The sequence below is a fragment of the Trypanosoma grayi genome (assembly GCF_000691245.1).
Source record: "Trypanosoma grayi strain ANR4 Tgr_94_V1, whole genome shotgun sequence".
In the NCBI taxonomy this organism is placed as follows: Eukaryota; Euglenozoa; class Kinetoplastea; order Trypanosomatida; family Trypanosomatidae; genus Trypanosoma; species Trypanosoma grayi.
Genome location: NW_008825713.1, coordinates 1 through 17,766, shown reverse-complemented (window position 1 = coordinate 17,766; position 17,766 = coordinate 1). Strand labels below are relative to the sequence as shown.

The window sequence follows — 17,766 nt, the reverse complement described above, 5'->3', positions numbered from 1 at the left end:
CAAAAGAAAAATAACGGCAAAGAAACGGCGTGAAAAAAAAAACATTACCAAAGGAAACTGTGCAGCACAAAGCAGAATTTGGGCTCGGAGGCCCTGATCCACTTTCCTCTCCTCTTATTCCTTCTTCATCCTCCCTCCTCTTTTTCACTTACGCGGATGATTATTTGTCATCCGGGATCCTCTGGGCCCGTAGAGCCAGCCACCCTTCTCTCCTTCTCCCTCACGCGTATGTGCGTGGACATGTCATTCTTCCTCGGTGATGCGCATCCAGCACCCAGCCGGATGCTCACAGACTACTCGTCTCAGCAGCCCTCAACGCTATAATGGTGGCGTGGCCACCGCATTCTTACCACCCGGCTCCTAGCCGGCCCCACCAAGCCGCACCACCTCCTGGAGGTCAGAGTACGGTGGTGGCGTGTATCGCACCGCCATGTAGTTCTCTCCCCGCAGCGGTTTCTGCAGCTCATCAATCATGGGGGCCTTCATCCACGCGCAGCCTGTCGTGGGGTCCGCGAGCTGTGCCCACGCGCGGTCGATAGGATCCGGAGACTGGCGAAGGAGGCGCGCGTCCCAGTTGCGCATGTACTGTGTTGGCACCACCTGCGGCCCTTCCACGCGTATATCGTGCGGCACCTCCGCAACAAAATAACGCACAGGAACGCGCCAGTAATACTGCGGGCTTGTTTGGTATAGCTGGGCTGTCGGGAACACGTTGGTGGGATCAACAGTGATTCCAGTCTCCTCCCACAGCGTTCGAACAGCCGCTTCCTTGTAGCGCTCGTAGAGCAGAGTCCACTTCCCTGGTAGCTTAAGCGAAATAGGGGGAATGTCGGGTGGGCGAAGTTCTCGGTTGATGCGACGCAGCATCAGCCACTCTACCTCATTCGAGCCTTTCACTCGCCTAAAGACACCCAACCGCACGTACACAGGGTCCTGCTGAATCGCCGCCTCCATCAGCTTGTGGCAGTTGAAGATGCCACGTTCTGACCCAAAGAGGTACACCGTAATGTCCACGTCGTCTGCTGAATCGTATGGACCTCCTCCGTCATCACCTTCGCCGCTGATTTCCTCTGAAAGCCGCTCGGGGTAAGTAGGCTCCAGCTCAATGTGGACACCTGTGCGGTACTTGAGCTCTGCTGCCCACTCCCGCATCGGCCCCGACACTTTGCGAGCGAGGGCCGCTTTTGTCTGCCACTTGTACACAAACGAGTTTGTCAGGAGATCAAAGCGAGCGGGTGGACGGGCGAGCCTCTCCAACTGAATAGTCGTAGAGGTGGCGGCACTGCCCATCATCGCGGGCCCTAGTGGTGGAGTCTGCAGTGCATCCAGCGGGGCCGCGTGGTCCTCTGTCTCCAGCACCGATGCAAGCTCCCCACGCAGGGCGTCGTCGTCGCTGATGAACGCGCTGCTGTCGCTGGGGCGGTCATCGCCTGTCTTGCGGCGACGCGCCACGAGGCCCCACGCCGGAGCAAGCGGCAGGCATGACCACCTTCTGCGCATGTTTTTTTTTTCCTTGCTGGCAGGGCTTCCTCTCTCTCTCTCTCTCAATTTCTCGCCGTCAAAGTATCCCCTCTCCTCTCCCTGTGTCGACTGCCTTATTTCTTTTCTGTTCTTGGTTGTTTCTCGCACCTTTTGTTGCTTCTTTGCGTCGCCTTTGGTGTTCTGAATCTGTGAATGTCTGTACGTGTGGATCCGGATCCCTCCGTGAGTCCTCCCTCCGCGGACGAATCCCGTGAACGGCGGGGCCTCGCACTTCACACAGAGACACACGCTCCCCCTCACTCGCCCCTTTTAGTGGCGTTGCGTGTACGAAGGTCAACAAATTGACGCAGCCGCCCACACACAGAGAGACGCACAGAGAGACAGGAGCCAACACCACGAAGGAAGAAGAGGAAGAAGAAAAAAACAAAGATGAAACAAACAAAATCAAAGGAGCTGGCACACCATGGGCAGGCGCATCTATATATGACCCATGCAAGTGAAGGGCACTGCGCTACGAATGCTCAGTGGAAGAGAAATATAAATGTGAGTAAGAGTGAATGGCAAAAAAAAATCCGGTTGCCAACTACGCCATAGTGAGCAAGGCTGTTTCACGCGCCCGCTCCAAGTGCTTGCGAAGAAAGTCACGCTTCAGCGGCGTCACGTTTCGGCCAACGTTCAAATTGAGTTCATACGGGTCCTCAATGCACCACTGGTAGTGAATTTTTTCACCGTTCATGCGGGCAAGATCCTCCGCGTTCTTCGTCCAATTCAGCTGCTCCTTCGTCGTGACACCGGGCCGGCTCAGCGAGATCACGTGGCTCACCGCGTCGAACTCGTGCATGTAGAACTGCAGAAAATCCACGACCTGCTCGCCCAGCTCCAAGCCGTCATTCCGCGGCGGCTCCAACGGCAGGTACGGCGGCACCGGCGATACCTGTGCCACGTCAATCGCGGTCGGTGGGATGAAGCGCAGCGTGCCGCGCTGCAGCAGGTAGTACACCACCATCAGGTTGAAGCCGTAGGACGTGATGCTGCCGCCCATAACAGATGCGTTCAGCCCCGCGCGCTTGCTCCATCGCTTTACCCCCATGCTCAGCCAGCGGCATGACGGGTCCTGCTCAAAGTAGGCACGCAGCAGCGCACTGTTGCGCACGCCATTGCGCCGGTTGGCGGTGATGTCAAAGTCAATGCTGCTGCCGCCCTTCACGCGAATTACCGGAACGCGCGTGCGCTTCACCTCCTCGACATTCCACGAGACGTGCTTCTGCCGCACCACCTTCGCCAGTTTACCAAGGAACTCCGCCTGCAGCCCCTTCGCCACTTGTGTCGCGGCGTCCTCACCCTTCCCGTCCTCCACATCACTCTTGCGAAGCGCAACGAAGTCCACATCGCTGCCCTGTTCATGCACGCCGTACACCGCGGTGGAGCCGAACATGTACAGCCGCATGGCGGGGTCAACGGCTGCCACGCACTCCAGCACAACGCGATACGCCGCCTCCACACGGTGGGTGTGCAGGTCCTGGGCGGCAAGGTGCTGGAACGCATCCATGAGGCTCCGTCCAACGACAGCAGCAGCCGGCGGCATTTGCTGCTCCGCTCTTCGCTGTTCCTTTCCAAATAGACACACACATATGCAGAGAGAGTAAAAGGCAAGCAATGCAACAAGAGACACCATGCAGCGTCAACACCACTCGGTCTGCACTTCAATGCACACCCACACACACACACACACACACACACGCACACGCTCAGCAGCACTGACAGCAACCGCAACAACAAAAAGCACACCCATTGATACCAATAGCACCACGTACCCATGAAAGAAACAAAACGCACACACACAAACTAGAAACGGAAATAATAAAATAAAAAACTCTGTATTCACGAGAGAATCTGTGCAGCCGCTTTAAGAAAGGGCATAGAAAATAAAACAACAATCACACTCTCATACAGAGAGAAACAGAGACAAGTGTACACATCAATACGCAGCTCAATTTCCCGATAAGCACTTGAGCAGCTTTATCCCTCAATCCTCTCCAGCTCCGACAAGGACATCATCATATCTGTCAGCTTGGTGGTGACTTTGTCAGTCAGCTGCTCCTCCAGCAGCCGCATCTCCGCCACCATCCGCTGCACCGACTCGCGGCACACCACCTGGTAGCGCACTACGACGGTGTTGATGTCCCGTACGCAGCCACGTAGATAGCGGCAGTGCTGCACGAACTGCCCGCGCGGCGACGGTGGCCGCTGCGATGGAGTGCACGGAGTGACATGCGACAGGGATGGGCTCGGCTGCTTCGTCTCGAGCACGTCGCGCGGGGTCGGCTGCACAGAGGAACCGCAGCGTCGCTGCTCCGGGATTTTGTCCATAGATTCTTCCTGCACATTGAGTGCGCGTGGCCGCTCGGGTGTTCGCGGTGTCTTGCCCAATGTCGCACAGCCGCCGCAGACGAAGCAGTCATTGCTGTGAGCGTCGTCCTCATCGTGCTTCGTCGCCCACCTCATGTCGGCGTCAGCGTTGAAGAGACGATGTCGCACGCTCAGCACGGGTCGCCGTGGTGGCGGTGACGGCGGTGTTGGCGGCGCACCTGACAAGAGACGTGGCGGGGAGTAACGGCGTGACGGGAGGTCGCACATGTCGGACGCGGACGGTTCTCGTAGCGCCGTCATTGTTTCCCCCGAAGCAGCGTAATCATAATCAGCAGGGGCAGCATCTGCTGGAAGCGGTGGAGAGGGCGGTGGCTGCACTTTTTCTGATTTTCCAGCACCCCTGCAGGGCGCGGCACGGCGCGGTATGTTCTGACAAAGAAGATAATTTACACGTCTGGCATTACGAGCAACAATGGTGTTTGCACGCGACAACATACGTCCAGCAATGCGCGTGGCAGCCTTCGAGGAGGGGGCAATGTGGAGATCGAGTCCAACAATGCGTTCTGATCGCTCCAGTCCTCTCAGCAAGATACCCGCCACAACATCATCGACATGGTGCAGGTCCAGTACCATGTGCACCCCGTTCAACCATGAAAAGCACGGTGGTGGTGATCTGGCACCCTTCGCGATTACCGCTTCTGGGGACTGCGGCCTGTTGCAACCAGTGGCCAGGCAGTCGTCGCCTGGCTTCTCTGTGGCGCCCCTCGCTGCTGGTGCCACAGCTGGCGGGCGCTTTGCACGGGGTGTGTGGGGGCATCGCTTTGCCGGGCTCCTGGCAGGGCGCGCAGCGGTCGCGGCCCTCGAAGACTTTCGGACGAAAGTGAAGTGTGTAAAAGCTGACATCATCATCTTCGACTGGAGCACACTGACACCTCCCACTAATCGAACATACTGGAGACTGCAGCAACGCGAAGCGCCAAGAAGCAGCAGCCGCAGGGACTCTGGTGGAGTGAACTGCATGTGGACTGTAAAGGCGGTGAGGGAGGTGCTTGATTCCAGAAGGGGCTTCAGTTGCTGCGCCACCGTCACCGGTACGGCATGCAGTGGCGTATTCCCCAACGTCACACGCGTCGCCGTGTTGTGAAGAAGCGCCGCAGCCGTTATGCTCGTCATGTTGCACTGCCGGGGTAATCAACAAACGCCCACAATACAAACAAACACAACCACACAAAACTTCAGACGTTGATGTCCCTACTCGTCGTCTTCTTGGCTGCACTGCAGTCTTTCACAGAGACACGCAAACCAAAAAAAAAAGNGGGTCGGGGAGCTGAGAGAAGTATAAATCGCGTTGGGTATTATTTCTTATTGTTGTGGCAGGGCAATACTGTCAGCCGCAGCAGCAGCAGCAGCAGAAAAAAAAAAGGGAGGGGGGAGGGCGGCGAAAAATCCACAGCAACAAAGAGAAGGAGTTGCGTTGAGAAATGGAAGAAAACGCCCTGTTACGTGGGTGCTTCACTTCCTCTGCTCAGCAGCTGTGTCACCTCATGCGAAACCTGCAGGAGGTCCTCCTCGATTGCTACCAGCCGCCTGGTCTGCGCCGTGTGAATGTCAATCAACCTCACATGAACGAACTGGTGGTACAGCACGAACGTCGTGGTCATGCCGGCTGCAAACCCAGAGAGTTTGATGCTCAACATTTAGCAGCAGGGGCAATGTGTTGCTTGCGGCTACGCTTGAAGGATGGAAAGAAAAAAACAGCTAAAATCCTTCGACTCGGTCGCAAGTGACACTACGACCTTGAGAAGAAATAAAACAAAAAACGACAAGTCAAGGAAGACGTTAGGAAGAGCCACACACAGCCACGCATACGTCAACAGTAATTTACACCAAGAGGACTCAGTACAGCCACAAGCTCATTTTGAGCCATAGGCCGCCAGGAGCCATCCGTTGATCACCACCACCACAATGTCCATCTTTAAGTTACCCATGTTTTCACATCTGCCGCTTCCGCAGCTGTGGTGCTGGTGCTGGTGGTGGTGGTGACCTTGGTTACCAACGTCTACCTTTCCCCTCCCTGTCCGTAATGTACCTCTTCGTCTTCTTCTGTACGGCTGCCGGGAAGAGGCCTTCATGAGCCCGCGCCCAAGCCCCGCAGCTACACACAAGAGACAGAGCGAGAGAAGAACAGAGAGAGGCACGAGCAAAAACGAAAAAAAAAGAGAATATTGTGTACCGTAAGGGACGCACACTTCTTGTCTCCCATATCACACACACACACACACACACACACACAGAGAGAGACATATATACACAAATCGCGATCCTTTTCTACTCGACAAAACGCACCGAGACGTGATTCTCCTCCCCCTCCTTGAACGGTAGATCGTTGAGCGAGAGTGGGTCGAGCAGCGGGCGGTCACCCAAATAGAGCGTTGTCTTCTCGTACGGTAGGCCGTTGAGGTCCTCCAGCTGCGCTTTAAGACAGGCGATCGTCTGCCCCATGTAGTGGTCGCGCTTCACTGTCGCGCCACCGGGGAGCATAAACACAACGTGCACCAGCTCCCCCGCCAACTCACGCTCTACGCCGCCGAGCTGGCCTATCAACGGCTGTGTCTTAGGCAACGGGTTGTCGTCCGGCACGGCGTTCACAGGCGCCTCCCACTCTTCGGCGGAGTCCGTAGATTCATCATGTACTTCACTCATCATGGTCACTACCTTTACAGCAAGCACTCTTGCTGCCGATGCTAATGCGGCTGCTACAGCGAAGATTGTTTAGAGTTGCGCGATAAGCCCCGCCGATAACAGTAACGCGGCGCAACTTATTAGCAGTCGCGCGCCCACAGGACTATGCTTATCGGAGGAGACTGATCCAGTCTTTTCACATGGCAAAATTTACACGCAGAGCGAGAGAGAGAGAGAGACGGGGAGAAGAGAAACAGACAGAACAACAGTAGCAATAAAGGAAAAGATCAAGGAAGGAGAGGAAGGAGAGGAAGGAGAGGATAAAAGAAGAGTACAGGTGGGCAAGACAGCATTTTTCATGCATACAAAAGACCAGGATAAAGATACGTGGTCTTTGTGAATACGGCCCATGCACTGCGACATGGCAGCTGCGTCTCAGAGTTCTATGCGGTCCATCACACGCTGCAACATCACCTCGACAGAGTCCCTGTACCCGAGCAGCGTCACATTACTCGGATCCTTCGCCTTGGACTCAAATACCCACAGTGGCCCACTGTTTGGTTTCAGTGCAACTCTGTTACTGCTGCTGTTGATATTATTATTCTTCTTCTTCTTGTTGCTGTCTAGAGCAGCCTTGTCATCCTCTGCAGCAAGCTGCTCGCACAGCCACGGCAGCAATACACTTACTGCAATAGGTTCACCTGGGCTGGTCAGCTCCACGTTGTCAGCAATGCCAATCTTCTCCGCCACCACAGAACTGTTGGCAGGCAAAGAGGCCAGCTTCAGCCACAACGCGACAACATCACCACAGCGGCCTTTACTCATCTTTACAGCCTTTAGGGCCTGCTCCAGTGCCTTGTCGTGCTTGCCAGCAGCGTGGTACACCTTCGCAACGGCTGCAAGCACAAGGGGATCGCGCACGCGCCAATGCTGCACAGCCTGCGCTGCTGCTCGCCCACGCGTAGCAGGGGCCTCCAAATCAATGGAAAGTGCCACCAGCTCCCCTACTGGCACTGTGAAGCAGCCATCCTTCTTTGGCAGAAGCTGCAGTGTTTCCCTCACAACTTCAAGTGCAGTCCCACGCCCCGCATGTGTTAGCTCAACATGGCACCGCGCAAGACCAAAAGCCGCTTGAACCTCTGCCCTCTTAGTGTGCTGCAACTGCCCGCACACAACATCACCCTCCAAAAGCAAGGCCCTTGCAGCACTGGCGTCAGTAAGAAGATTGGATTCCAATTGCACAGCTGCGTAGCACCACGCTGTGGGCGAAAACCGACAGTGTGCCGCACTGAGCGCCCTTCTGCAGACGTGACGCAGCTCGCTGACGAGTGGTGCCGTACTGACGCCTCGCATTGAAACATCGTCTAGTGCGCGTCTTATCCTCGCCCCCTCCGCCTCCATCCGCATTAGCCACAGCCGCTCTGACTTTGGAAACACAGCCAGAGCCTTCTCAAGCAGTGGCACAATGTCCTCCTGCTTGCTACGGCGATGCAAAGCAAGCTTTACCCACGCTGTGTCCGTGTCCGCAGGCACAAGTTCTGTCCCCTGTATCAGAACCTGCTCCGCCTCACTTTCACAGCCCACTGCCATCAATGCCTTTGCAGCTGCAGCAAAGAGGGCCGTGCTCGTTGGGTGCCGCACAAGACCAAGCTTCAGCGCACGGGACGCACCCTCGTAGAAGCCGCGCTCGTATAGCTCCTTGGCAATGCGGAGTGTCACCTCCACCGTGCTGAGCAGCGGCGTGTAAAGCAGAGTGCGAACAAGCACACATGTCAGAGGCAGCGGCAGGCTCTGAGACGCAGCGGTGGCCGAGGTTGTCGAGCCGTCCACCACCGGCAAGGCTGCATCCGTCGCTGCCGGTCGATCAAGTTCCTCCTCCTCCTCCTCTTTTTCCACTGTCCTTCTTCTGTTCACCGACACATTCACCACAGGCGTGTGATTTGCCAACGCCAAAAGCGCGGCGTTAATCGAAGGTGACGGAGCCAACTGCAGAGCACATGTCATGACCTCCATCTCTTTATCCATCACATTGCTGTCACTGCCGCCGTGCGGGAGACGCCCATTAGTGTGGAGGAGGATAAGCATCGCCGACCATATCGCACACAGTACATCGTGTGTTTGTACTGCGTCCGGCACCAAGGCCATCAGATCCTCCATCCATGTGGTGGGCACAGAGAGCGCTACTGCCTTTCTATCGGACACGAAGTGCAGGTACATGTATGCAGATGTCATTACGTACCGTTCAGAAGCGGCAGTGTGCGCTGCCTCAAGCCACTCCCGCCGCGATTTCTCTGAATCCACCTCTAGGAAGCGTTGAGCGGCTTGGTACACAAAAGACTGAATCTTCTCGTTGACCAGCAGCCGCAGCGACTCCACATCCCCTCCCTCCTTTCCTTGCATATTCGACGCCGGCTGTGTCTTTAGATGGAACTCTTCGTATTTGGCAGCCTCAATGACAATCTGCAGAGAAACGTGCTCTGCAGCAGCCGCGTTGAAGATGGCTTTCCCTGTTTCGTAGTTCTCTAGTCGCGCCAGCATTGCCCAAAGTGATGGGAGCTGCGGTGTGACCTCGAGCGCCTTGCGGATAATTTTCTTCTGATCACGGGGCGTGGGAACGTGCGCAAGAACACGCAGCCAGAGGCTCTCACTGGCTGGGCATGCCATTACGGCTTTTTGCAGCCAGTGCAGCTGCTCGTGGGGCGGCTCATGCTGCAACAAGAGCAACCAGAGCTCCTCACACCAGTGGCAGACCTGCACCGCCTCCTCCAACAGATGCCGCTGCGCCGCAGGGTCCTGCATGTGCTCAAGCCGCTCCTTCCAAATGAGTGGTCCTTTGTTCCCTGTCAGCCGGCACCCCTCCACTAGTGTCTGCTGTGCCTTCTTCGTCATGCCCATCTCACGGAAGGCGCGAGAATGAGTGATCCATGTCGTTTGCTCTGTGGGAGAGCCCATACCAAGAATGTTTTCTAGCGTTTGGTTGTTGGTGAGGTCGCGACTACGTAACAAGTCGCTTGCCGTCACAACAGCTGTCTCGTCCGCGAAGACGTAATCGTCGACCACATCCATATCCTCGGTGCGTGCTTTGCGTTTTACGAGTGACTGTGCAGCCACACCACTACCAATAGTAGCAAGGTCTTCCATGGAGAGTTCCACCTTCGCCTTCTTACCGCCATGCACAGCAGCACGACCCACACCCACAACTACAGCAGACGTACGACTCCCCTTCACGTCATCCCTGTGGCGCTTGTGACGGCCCTCCTCGAGGCGGTCCAGCGCGTCAAGCAGATCGCTGCGCTCCGACGACGGTGGCAGCAGAGNCGCAGCGCCCGCCCCTGTGGCAGCGCTCAGCTCCGCAGACGTGGAAAACGCCTTGGCGCCGCGCCCGGCCCCGTACTGGTAGCCGCGCGGCGGGAAGGGCGAGCGCCAGTCGTATTTGGATAGGACCTGCTCATACTTGTCCGTCTTAGCTGCCAGCGGCGGGGCGGCACTCATTGGCGCAGAGAAACGGCGCCTCTACACTTTGCGTTTAGAGCACTTTGGGGGGGGAGGGGGAGAGACAAGCAAAGAAAGGTTAGAGGAAGGTATCATCAGCATCATGTACATCAAGAGATGTCCTCACTTTTGCCAATGCCCATTCAGACAGTTCATTGGAGAACCCCCAATCTGTCAGTCACCATCAAGTGGAGACAACTAAACGCCAATACAAACAATAATAACGGCAACGGCACAACAACAGCGACATGCCCACTGTACGTCTACCGGGGTCGCACGTCCTCCTCGTAATCGTCACCAAACATGCCCCGACGTTCCTCCAATGTCATTCCTGAGCGCTCCACCTTCTCATCCAGCATCTTCTGCAGCGCAAGGCCCTGCCACAGCACGTAGCCAATCATCAGAGCATACATCCAGTAGAACCAGCGGAAATCAATCTTCTGCAACGGTCCCTTCCACTGGGCGTAGCGAATGAGAGACTCCCGAAGAACGTTGGTGTCCACTTCCCGAAAGTCTTCTGGATTCACCTTGCCTTTATTGATGCGGGCCTGACGAATGTACCGCCGCATTGCCCCGTATGAGCTGTGAGTGTACATGAAGAACTTTGGAGTGTCAATGACGAGATAAAAAGCGTCACGCATGGCGCAGTGCACTCTGTTGCTCATTGGGTCCCAGTGGAATAAGGTCCGCATATCTTGGCGCGCGGAGTCCGTCACCAGCCTCAGCATGTTATTGGCACCCGTAGAAGACATCCTCCCAATATCGTTTTCTTTCCTTCTTTCTCTTTCTCTCGCTCTCTCCTTGAGTGATTGTGTGTTTACAGAAGAGCTATGTCCTGTTACCTACACACCGAGGTGAAGCGCGGATGTCGCTATGTTCTGCCAAATGGATCTTTGCACTACCTTTGCAGAGGACAGCTGTTGTTCACAGAAACAGGAAGCACCACCAGGAAAGATGACGCGCCACAACCCGATCCACCGCCGGCAATGGGTGAGCAGTAAATTACATGACGCAAATCAGACACCAGAAAGACAGGCACAGCCACCACCCTTCGCCCGCATCGATAAGAGAAAACAAAGAGCATTGCCGCCTGTTGGATGTAAACTCGTATATGCGCGGCCCGATGCGCCGGCACTTGCACAAGGAGAGTCACCACCCAAGGCAATACAATGCTGGCACCAGGCCCTGTTAACCCCACACGCAGTAAAAATCAAGCAGTGATTCAAATACAACTAAAAAGATTCACAAAGTACGAAACTTTATCGCCTTGCCCTGGACGGCCAAACTCTTGCACCGTTAGGCCGCAGAGCGAATGCGTCTCGGCCACTGCCTCAGAGGAGCCACAGAAAGCTCACAGAATAGCACGTGGAAGAATGACATTCGCCGACGCATCGCGTTGCCGCCAAGAGCAGAGGATGCGGCTAGAGGAGTGATATCATGTCCACCTCAAGCCCTCCAGTCACAGACGCGTATGAAAGGAGAGACGCATACGTGCAAACCTGCCCGAAACTTACCAGGAGCGGGGACACGGACTGCAACCGACGCCCACACGAATAGAGAAAACCACTGCTGAGCGGGAAAACGGCGAGTGTGCGCTGTTCACCGGCTGGATTTATGTCTTTACACGCATCGCACTGAGTTGTTTCTTTCCATCGCCCTTGCGTGTCCAAGGCATGCAACAAGGCTTCTCCTTCCCAGAGCGTAGAAGGAGCCAAAACAAAACATGAAAAATAAATAGCAAAATATGCACCCTGGTCGCTGCGTTGTCCTCTACTTGGCAACAATGTTGGGCCAAAGCGGTGCACAACAGCAACTGAAACAATCATCACATCAACCAAAAACAAAAAAAAAATGTCAACTTGGGATGTATTACTCATCGTTCATCCAGCAACGAAGACAGGGTCACACCATTGATGAAGGAGCGACTGAAGTCTACCTGCAGCAAATCACACGCGCCGCTATTCCTCTCGGTGGATCGACTCGACAGCAAGGGGCTGTTTATGTTTATACTGCGGTTACTTCTCCCGTTAAATACGTGGTCGGCACAGAAGCGCCGTATCCTCTTGAAGTTGGTGGGCGAAGTGAGGTAATCTAGCATCATCCCCAGCACCACTGATCCCTCCGACTCTTCATAGTTTCCAAGCGCTGCAGAAAGGGAAGCGTACGAGGCAATTGACGGTGGCCGCATGAACGTCATGTGAATGACGCAGAGCAGGGTGATGCACAGCGGTCTGCGGGTTCCATCCCGTTCCGCTTCTAGCCTCAGTGCATCTTCCAACATGCAGCTACTGCCGTTGATGTTGTCCTTCGCACCGTCATTTGTAACCCGAACCCTCCATCGATCCTGGCCTTCCACAACCCTCGTGTCTCCCGCGAACGGTGAAACAATTGTCCTCTCACTTTGGAGTGAATGACGGAATGGAGGCTCGCTGCTCTGAACCTTCGACGCATGTTCCAAAACCGCGTCACGCAGCGCATCTTGCCAATCATGTCGATACATCTCTTGGACTTCCTTGGCGCGCCGCTTCAGCTGCGTCATTAACTTCCGGTCGTGTTGAGTGAGGTTGAATGTGATGAGTGCATGAAAAATCACCTCGCCATCCGATGAGGTTGCGGTTGCATCGTCTGAAGCCTCTTCATACGTCTGTCTTTGGCGCACATGCATCTCGTCATTTCCCGTCTTGTCATTCACTCTGCTACTTCGCGATATACTAGGACTCTTCACTGTGTCAGTCATAGGCACGGACGGCACCTCGGAGGCCGTGCCATGCTCACCACCCCCTTTTGTGGTGATTGGCTTCATTCGGACTACACCCACACCCGTATCACCTGAACTGAGAGTAGCAGTAGCCGGCTCTCCTGTGTGTTTTCGCTCTCGCGTCGTCGCAGCTGCCGTTTGAGTATTGGCGTCACCACTCACATTCGCCAGCACCGACCGAGCACAAAAATCCATTCTCCTGTTGGGATTTTTGTTGTCTGGGTTGCTGCTCCTGCTGTCATAGGCATTGCCGTTATCATCTCGATTGGGGGCATTGGAGGGAATTTGAGCTTCTGTTGGCCTCATGGTTGTGAGATCCGCTGGCAACGCGGTCCGCGAGGAACTGAACAATTTTGGTTCATTGTCACTACTAGTGAACGGCGCCCCACCGTCGCCGCCGCCACCACCAACACTCCCCCACAGTTGGCCCCAAGCACCACCATTAACGATGGTTTGCGCACTCTCAGACTCACTCACCTCTGTAAGGGAGCTCAGCGATTCAAAGTGACTGCAAGTAAGATCCGCAGGGTCTGCATTCGGCCCTACGAACATTGGGGAGGAAAGGGGCGGCAGCTGCCCATATTCCAGCAACTCATTCTCTGCGACAACCGTTTGAGAGTGACTACGCCGCTGCTCAATCTCCTCCTGCACACGCATGCTTCGGACAGCGGTGCTGGGCATTTCCTGGAGATACCCATCATTCTCCTCGATCTCAGCGGTGAGCATGGATGGCACTTCGTCCTCCTCCGGCATACTCCGCTGGAGCGCCGTCACTGTCTTGAGCGGGGAGGACGAGGGCGTCCGCTTTGACGAGGCACGGTCATTACCCAGAGTGTTATCGCCATTCCCAGGCGTGAGGAACACCCCGGCGGTGGGGCCCCATCGCCTTGAAAGAAAATCCTCAAAAAAGCTAAGAGGTATATCGTTAACATATGTGTTCACACGATCTACAACGCGGGGAGTGTACGTTTCACCGACCAAGTTCCTGACAGCATTCAGCCATGCTGCCAATGCATCAGGTGCGAGGAGATGGTCCGCTACTGCGTACATGGCCGCGAGCTCCAGGCGTACTGGTACTTCTACCACAATATGCAAGGCACCAGCATGCAATGGATGAGCTGGCGTTGGTGGGGAGGAAGAAGAAGAGACTTCACTTGGCGCACCCGCATCGCACGACACCATCACTTCCACGTGCACATCGCTTGGTTTACAGCAGTCAACGAGTGCCCGATCAACGATATCATCTTTTATAGCCAATAAAGCCTTTGACGAGAGAAGTATCGGCTGGAACAGTGCAAGTCCAAGTGGGTCCGGCAAACTCGACACAACATGCACTTGTGCTCGTCGCATCATGGGCCTCTGTTGCTGTTTGTGTTGTTGTAGCTGTTGCGGTGGTGACGGTGATGACGACGGAAGAGGACGAGTACACCCATTATTGCTTGGCACTGTCAGAGCACAGTCACCTGTCTGTCCTGTGCCCAACGTCGAGAGCGTGGTACGACACCCTACCGTCTCAGCCAAAGAGGCATCCGAGGAAGGGAGCGGAGACATCAACGGCTGCTGGCGCGAAGAGAGACTCCTGGTGCTGTTGGTCTGCTCCTTAGAATATGAAGACAAAGTGCTATGCTTCTGCTGCAGATGAAAACTCTCGTGTTGTTCCTGATTATATGGCGTCATTGTCACGGCGCGCAACTGGCGCGCCCGACCTGAAGTACGGGTGTCATTACCCATCCTTTCCTGTAGCTGTTTGTACCGGTACAGGGACAATGGGGAAAGCGGCTGTATTTCAATGGGCTCGGCAATACTTGCCTCTGATGGATGTTGGGGATGCTTCTTCAGGGCTACTAGAGGGACCCCATTCAGTGTTGACTTCGCGGCATTGATAGTAAGTATGCGACTGGGACGCATGTTACTCCCAATGAAGGCACGGGTAGAAGAAAAGGCTGAAGGCTGACCAATATAGGGAGCAAGCCTAGAAACAGTTTCCTCCGAAGTCAGTTCCCCGCCCTGGCTGAGGTTCCAGACTACAATCTCAATAGAGAGCCGCACCGGGGCCAGGGAGTCTGCGGTGGGTGTAACAGTAACAGTTGTGGTGTGGCGCATCCCAATTGCCGTCTTCAAATCCTGTCGAACAAACTGCAGCAGCGCCGCACAACTACTGCTGTTGGATGCAGCGTCACCTGGGTCGTTAAGTGAAAGCCGCCTCACCACGCCGTCACCGCTCGCCGTTGGCGGCGGCAGCGGAGAACAAGACGGTGATGGTATGGGCCCACGCGCCGCGTCGTACACCACCCGGCTGCAGAGCACAAGCGACAGCGCAATGGTGCCTCTCGCCGCGCCACCGGAGGCGCAGACCTCACTGTTGTTTTGGCTCATTTGAGCCGCAAGCCAGCGCCCGCACTCCTCGTCCCCCCTCCTTCACCTTTTGAGAGGATGCCATGGAGTGTTATGAGCAAGTGGGAGAGAAAAAAAAAAGTAAATTAAAAAAAAACCTCTAATCACAAACAAAACAAGAATAGGGGTTGCCGCAGCAGCAAGCACTGCATACACGTGCGCAAAAATTATCACCGCCGGGTTATGAATTGTGACGTTTGGGCACTGGCTAGGCCGAGACAAACTGCCACAGATGACGTTCCACATCCACAACAGCAGCGGAGAGTAGCCCGTCACGGCCACTCAGTGCATCAACGTAGAGATCCGACTGCAGCATTGTTTGAGTGTCTGTGCCTCTCCGTTTCTCCATCACAATCGTGCCCATCGACAGTTTGTACTTCATGTGGAGAGGGCCGCTGGGTGCCGCCCCGGCAACGGACGGGGACAGCAGCGTGAGGGCGACATGTGTCCCCGGCCGCACGTCCACCACAAATGACGCCTCAAGGGGGCCAATGAAAAATGTTTCCCGCAGAATCTTGCATTGCGTCTCGACCACTTCCATAGCCACTGCATTAACAAGACGAAGGGCCCCCATGCACCCCTTCTCGAGGCCTAATTCAAAGCAGCTGGACAGATAGCGCAGACTGGCCTCCTGGTGTGCCGGCAAAACACGAAGGGCATTTCCAGCCCCACCAAAAGCGGCCTCACCACGGCTACTGTTCCCGCTCCCTGCACCTGTCGCCAGGCTGCCACGTAGCAGAAGCTCCGGCAGTGTTTGAGCACACAGAATCCAACGCAACGACAACACGCGCCAGTGGCTTCCCCGCGCAGCATCCCAGGTGATGTCCACAACAAGTGACCGCCGTACAACTACTTGCACGACACCCTCTTCTGTGTAAGGGAACTCAAACCATGGAGGCATCAGCATTCGCTCTTGTTGTGGCTCCTGTCGGTCACCTTGGGTCTCGAGCGCCACACCTTCGGCACGCAAGGAGTTCCAAAGATCCTCCACTGTTGCACGTAGGGTAGGCAACTCTCTCAACAATTGCGCCTTTGTGTCCACTCTACAGAAAGCTGCCAGCATCTCACACTCAGCCTCCATGTTGAGTTCAGCGAATTCTCGCACAGCTGGTGGCACAAAAGGAGTAAGAGACCCCTCGCCACCCCTCATCACCGACGGAGGTGAGAAAACTTCTCTGGGAAACAGAGCCGAGCGAGCGGTGTACAACGCAAGTCTCCTTTTCCGCTGGTCGGCTGCAAGCCGTGAGAAAGCACCTCTGTGGAACTCGGTGCGACTAGTACCACTCCCAACAGCATCACTATCGCGCCCGTGTTTCTCTGAGCGCCTAAAAACAACCTTAGTATTGTGGCTAAACAACGCAAGTGATGCCTCTGCGAGTGAGGTGGGTTTGCCACACGGTAATAGCCCGTAGTGTGGCGACCCCGCGTTGGTCACCATTGGGCCAACTGCAGGCACTCCAGTGAGCTCCGCTGCCATCTGCCCCAACCCCTGGAGGGCAATCATTGCGGGCGTCCATGTAGTTTTCATTCCTGTTGTTGTTGTTGTCATTGTTGCTGCTACTCCTTCTGGAGGCAGGTGTGAACGGCGCTCATTGGCACAGTCTCGAATGAGCTGCAGGATGGAACGAATGCGCTTCGCCCGATTCGCCAAGTCGCTCACCTCCTCCTCAAACTCATCCGAGACATCCCGTGAGGCGTCCACGGCCTGAGACGTGTAATCCGCGAGGAGCTGGACCAAGCACTGCGGGACCTCCTGCACCATTCGTTGCGTGTCGCTCCTCAAGGCGCCGAGGGCCACAACACACGCGCACACCCTTCGCTTCCCGGAATGGGACGAATCGAAATTCCCCCTCCCCCCCCCCAAAAAAAAAANAAAAAAAAAAAACATAAACGAGAGAAAAACAACAATAAAGAAGGGGAGAGGCATGTCTCGCCGAGGGGATCCTTGCAAGGATGCGGGCATAAGCAACAATACCAACAACACATACAGACGCGCAAACAACAACAATAAAAAAAAAAGATGAGGCATCTTTGCACACAGATGATACTCATCGAGCCCATCGCGGTCCTGTATATCAAAGCAAACAGTATGGTATAGCGAGCTCATTCACGACACGGAGGGAAAGAGACAGAGACCAATAAAAAAAAACAATATAAGAACATCACTTGATGAAACACCTAATACGCAACGGTGTCTCTGATAACTGCTTAACATTCCTCAGCAGAGCCCGCAAGAACACAGCAGCGCCGCACTCATACGCAAAAGACATAAGCAAGGAAAAGTCAACGATCCGGTGGCACCTTTTTGTCAGCACTGCAAGAGATCAAGAATGCCACAGCAACGCAAGAATAAACAATAACAAAAGAGCATCTCGCACAAGTGTTCCCCTCTTTCAGCTCCCCTTTCCCACAACACACTTTTCAAACATTACCGGGCCTCCTTATCCTCGATGCATCACTCAACAACGTCGCAGCCCCAATTACTGATTGCACATGTGATGTCCCCCAAAAGTGAAGACATAAGAACGATCCCCTCAAAATGAATTATATGCACATATACGAACACACAGATACACACACATTATATA

General features: G+C 55.1%; 9 protein-coding genes across 9 annotated transcripts; all 9 read right to left on the bottom strand.

The window, feature by feature from the left end:
* Nucleotides 1–360: 360 nt before the first annotated feature.
* On the bottom strand, nt 361–1,500 carry DQ04_00941080 (mitochondrial edited mRNA stability factor 1; the record flags this gene model as incomplete). Its single annotated transcript, XM_009309951.1, has 1 exon — nt 361–1,500. One exon carries the CDS (start codon nt 1,498–1,500, stop codon nt 361–363), a length of 1,140 nt encoding a protein of 379 aa, XP_009308226.1.
* Nucleotides 1,501–2,065: 565 nt separating this feature from the next.
* Nucleotides 2,066–3,067, bottom strand: DQ04_00941070 (putative poly(A) polymerase; the record flags this gene model as incomplete). Its single annotated transcript, XM_009309950.1, has 1 exon — nt 2,066–3,067. The coding sequence occupies one exon, from the start codon at nt 3,065–3,067 to the stop codon at nt 2,066–2,068; it is 1,002 nt and encodes a 333-aa protein (XP_009308225.1).
* Nucleotides 3,068–3,501: 434 nt separating this feature from the next.
* Nucleotides 3,502–5,025, bottom strand: DQ04_00941060 (hypothetical protein; the record flags this gene model as incomplete). Its single annotated transcript, XM_009309949.1, has 1 exon — nt 3,502–5,025. The coding sequence occupies one exon, from the start codon at nt 5,023–5,025 to the stop codon at nt 3,502–3,504; it is 1,524 nt and encodes a 507-aa protein (XP_009308224.1).
* Nucleotides 5,026–6,180: 1,155 nt separating this feature from the next.
* Nucleotides 6,181–6,558, bottom strand: DQ04_00941050 (hypothetical protein; the record flags this gene model as incomplete). The annotated part of the gene is made up of 1 exon (XM_009309948.1): nt 6,181–6,558. One exon carries the CDS (start codon nt 6,556–6,558, stop codon nt 6,181–6,183), a length of 378 nt encoding a protein of 125 aa, XP_009308223.1.
* Nucleotides 6,559–6,969: 411 nt separating this feature from the next.
* Nucleotides 6,970–10,026, bottom strand: DQ04_00941040 (hypothetical protein; the record flags this gene model as incomplete). The annotated part of the gene is made up of 1 exon (XM_009309947.1): nt 6,970–10,026. One exon carries the CDS (start codon nt 10,024–10,026, stop codon nt 6,970–6,972), a length of 3,057 nt encoding a protein of 1,018 aa, XP_009308222.1.
* A 263-nt stretch (nt 10,027–10,289) lies between these two features.
* DQ04_00941030 (hypothetical protein) lies at nt 10,290–10,778 on the bottom strand (the record flags this gene model as incomplete). Its single annotated transcript, XM_009309946.1, has 1 exon — nt 10,290–10,778. One exon carries the CDS (start codon nt 10,776–10,778, stop codon nt 10,290–10,292), a length of 489 nt encoding a protein of 162 aa, XP_009308221.1.
* Nucleotides 10,779–11,447: 669 nt separating this feature from the next.
* Nucleotides 11,448–11,852, bottom strand: DQ04_00941020 (hypothetical protein; the record flags this gene model as incomplete). Its single annotated transcript, XM_009309945.1, has 1 exon — nt 11,448–11,852. The coding sequence occupies one exon, from the start codon at nt 11,850–11,852 to the stop codon at nt 11,448–11,450; it is 405 nt and encodes a 134-aa protein (XP_009308220.1).
* Nucleotides 11,853–11,899: 47 nt separating this feature from the next.
* DQ04_00941010 (hypothetical protein) lies at nt 11,900–15,160 on the bottom strand (the record flags this gene model as incomplete). The annotated part of the gene is made up of 1 exon (XM_009309944.1): nt 11,900–15,160. The coding sequence occupies one exon, from the start codon at nt 15,158–15,160 to the stop codon at nt 11,900–11,902; it is 3,261 nt and encodes a 1,086-aa protein (XP_009308219.1).
* Nucleotides 15,161–15,386: 226 nt separating this feature from the next.
* Nucleotides 15,387–16,940, bottom strand: DQ04_00941000 (hypothetical protein; the record flags this gene model as incomplete). Its single annotated transcript, XM_009309943.1, has 1 exon — nt 15,387–16,940. One exon carries the CDS (start codon nt 16,938–16,940, stop codon nt 15,387–15,389), a length of 1,554 nt encoding a protein of 517 aa, XP_009308218.1.
* Between the last annotated feature and the right edge of the window lie 826 nt (nt 16,941–17,766).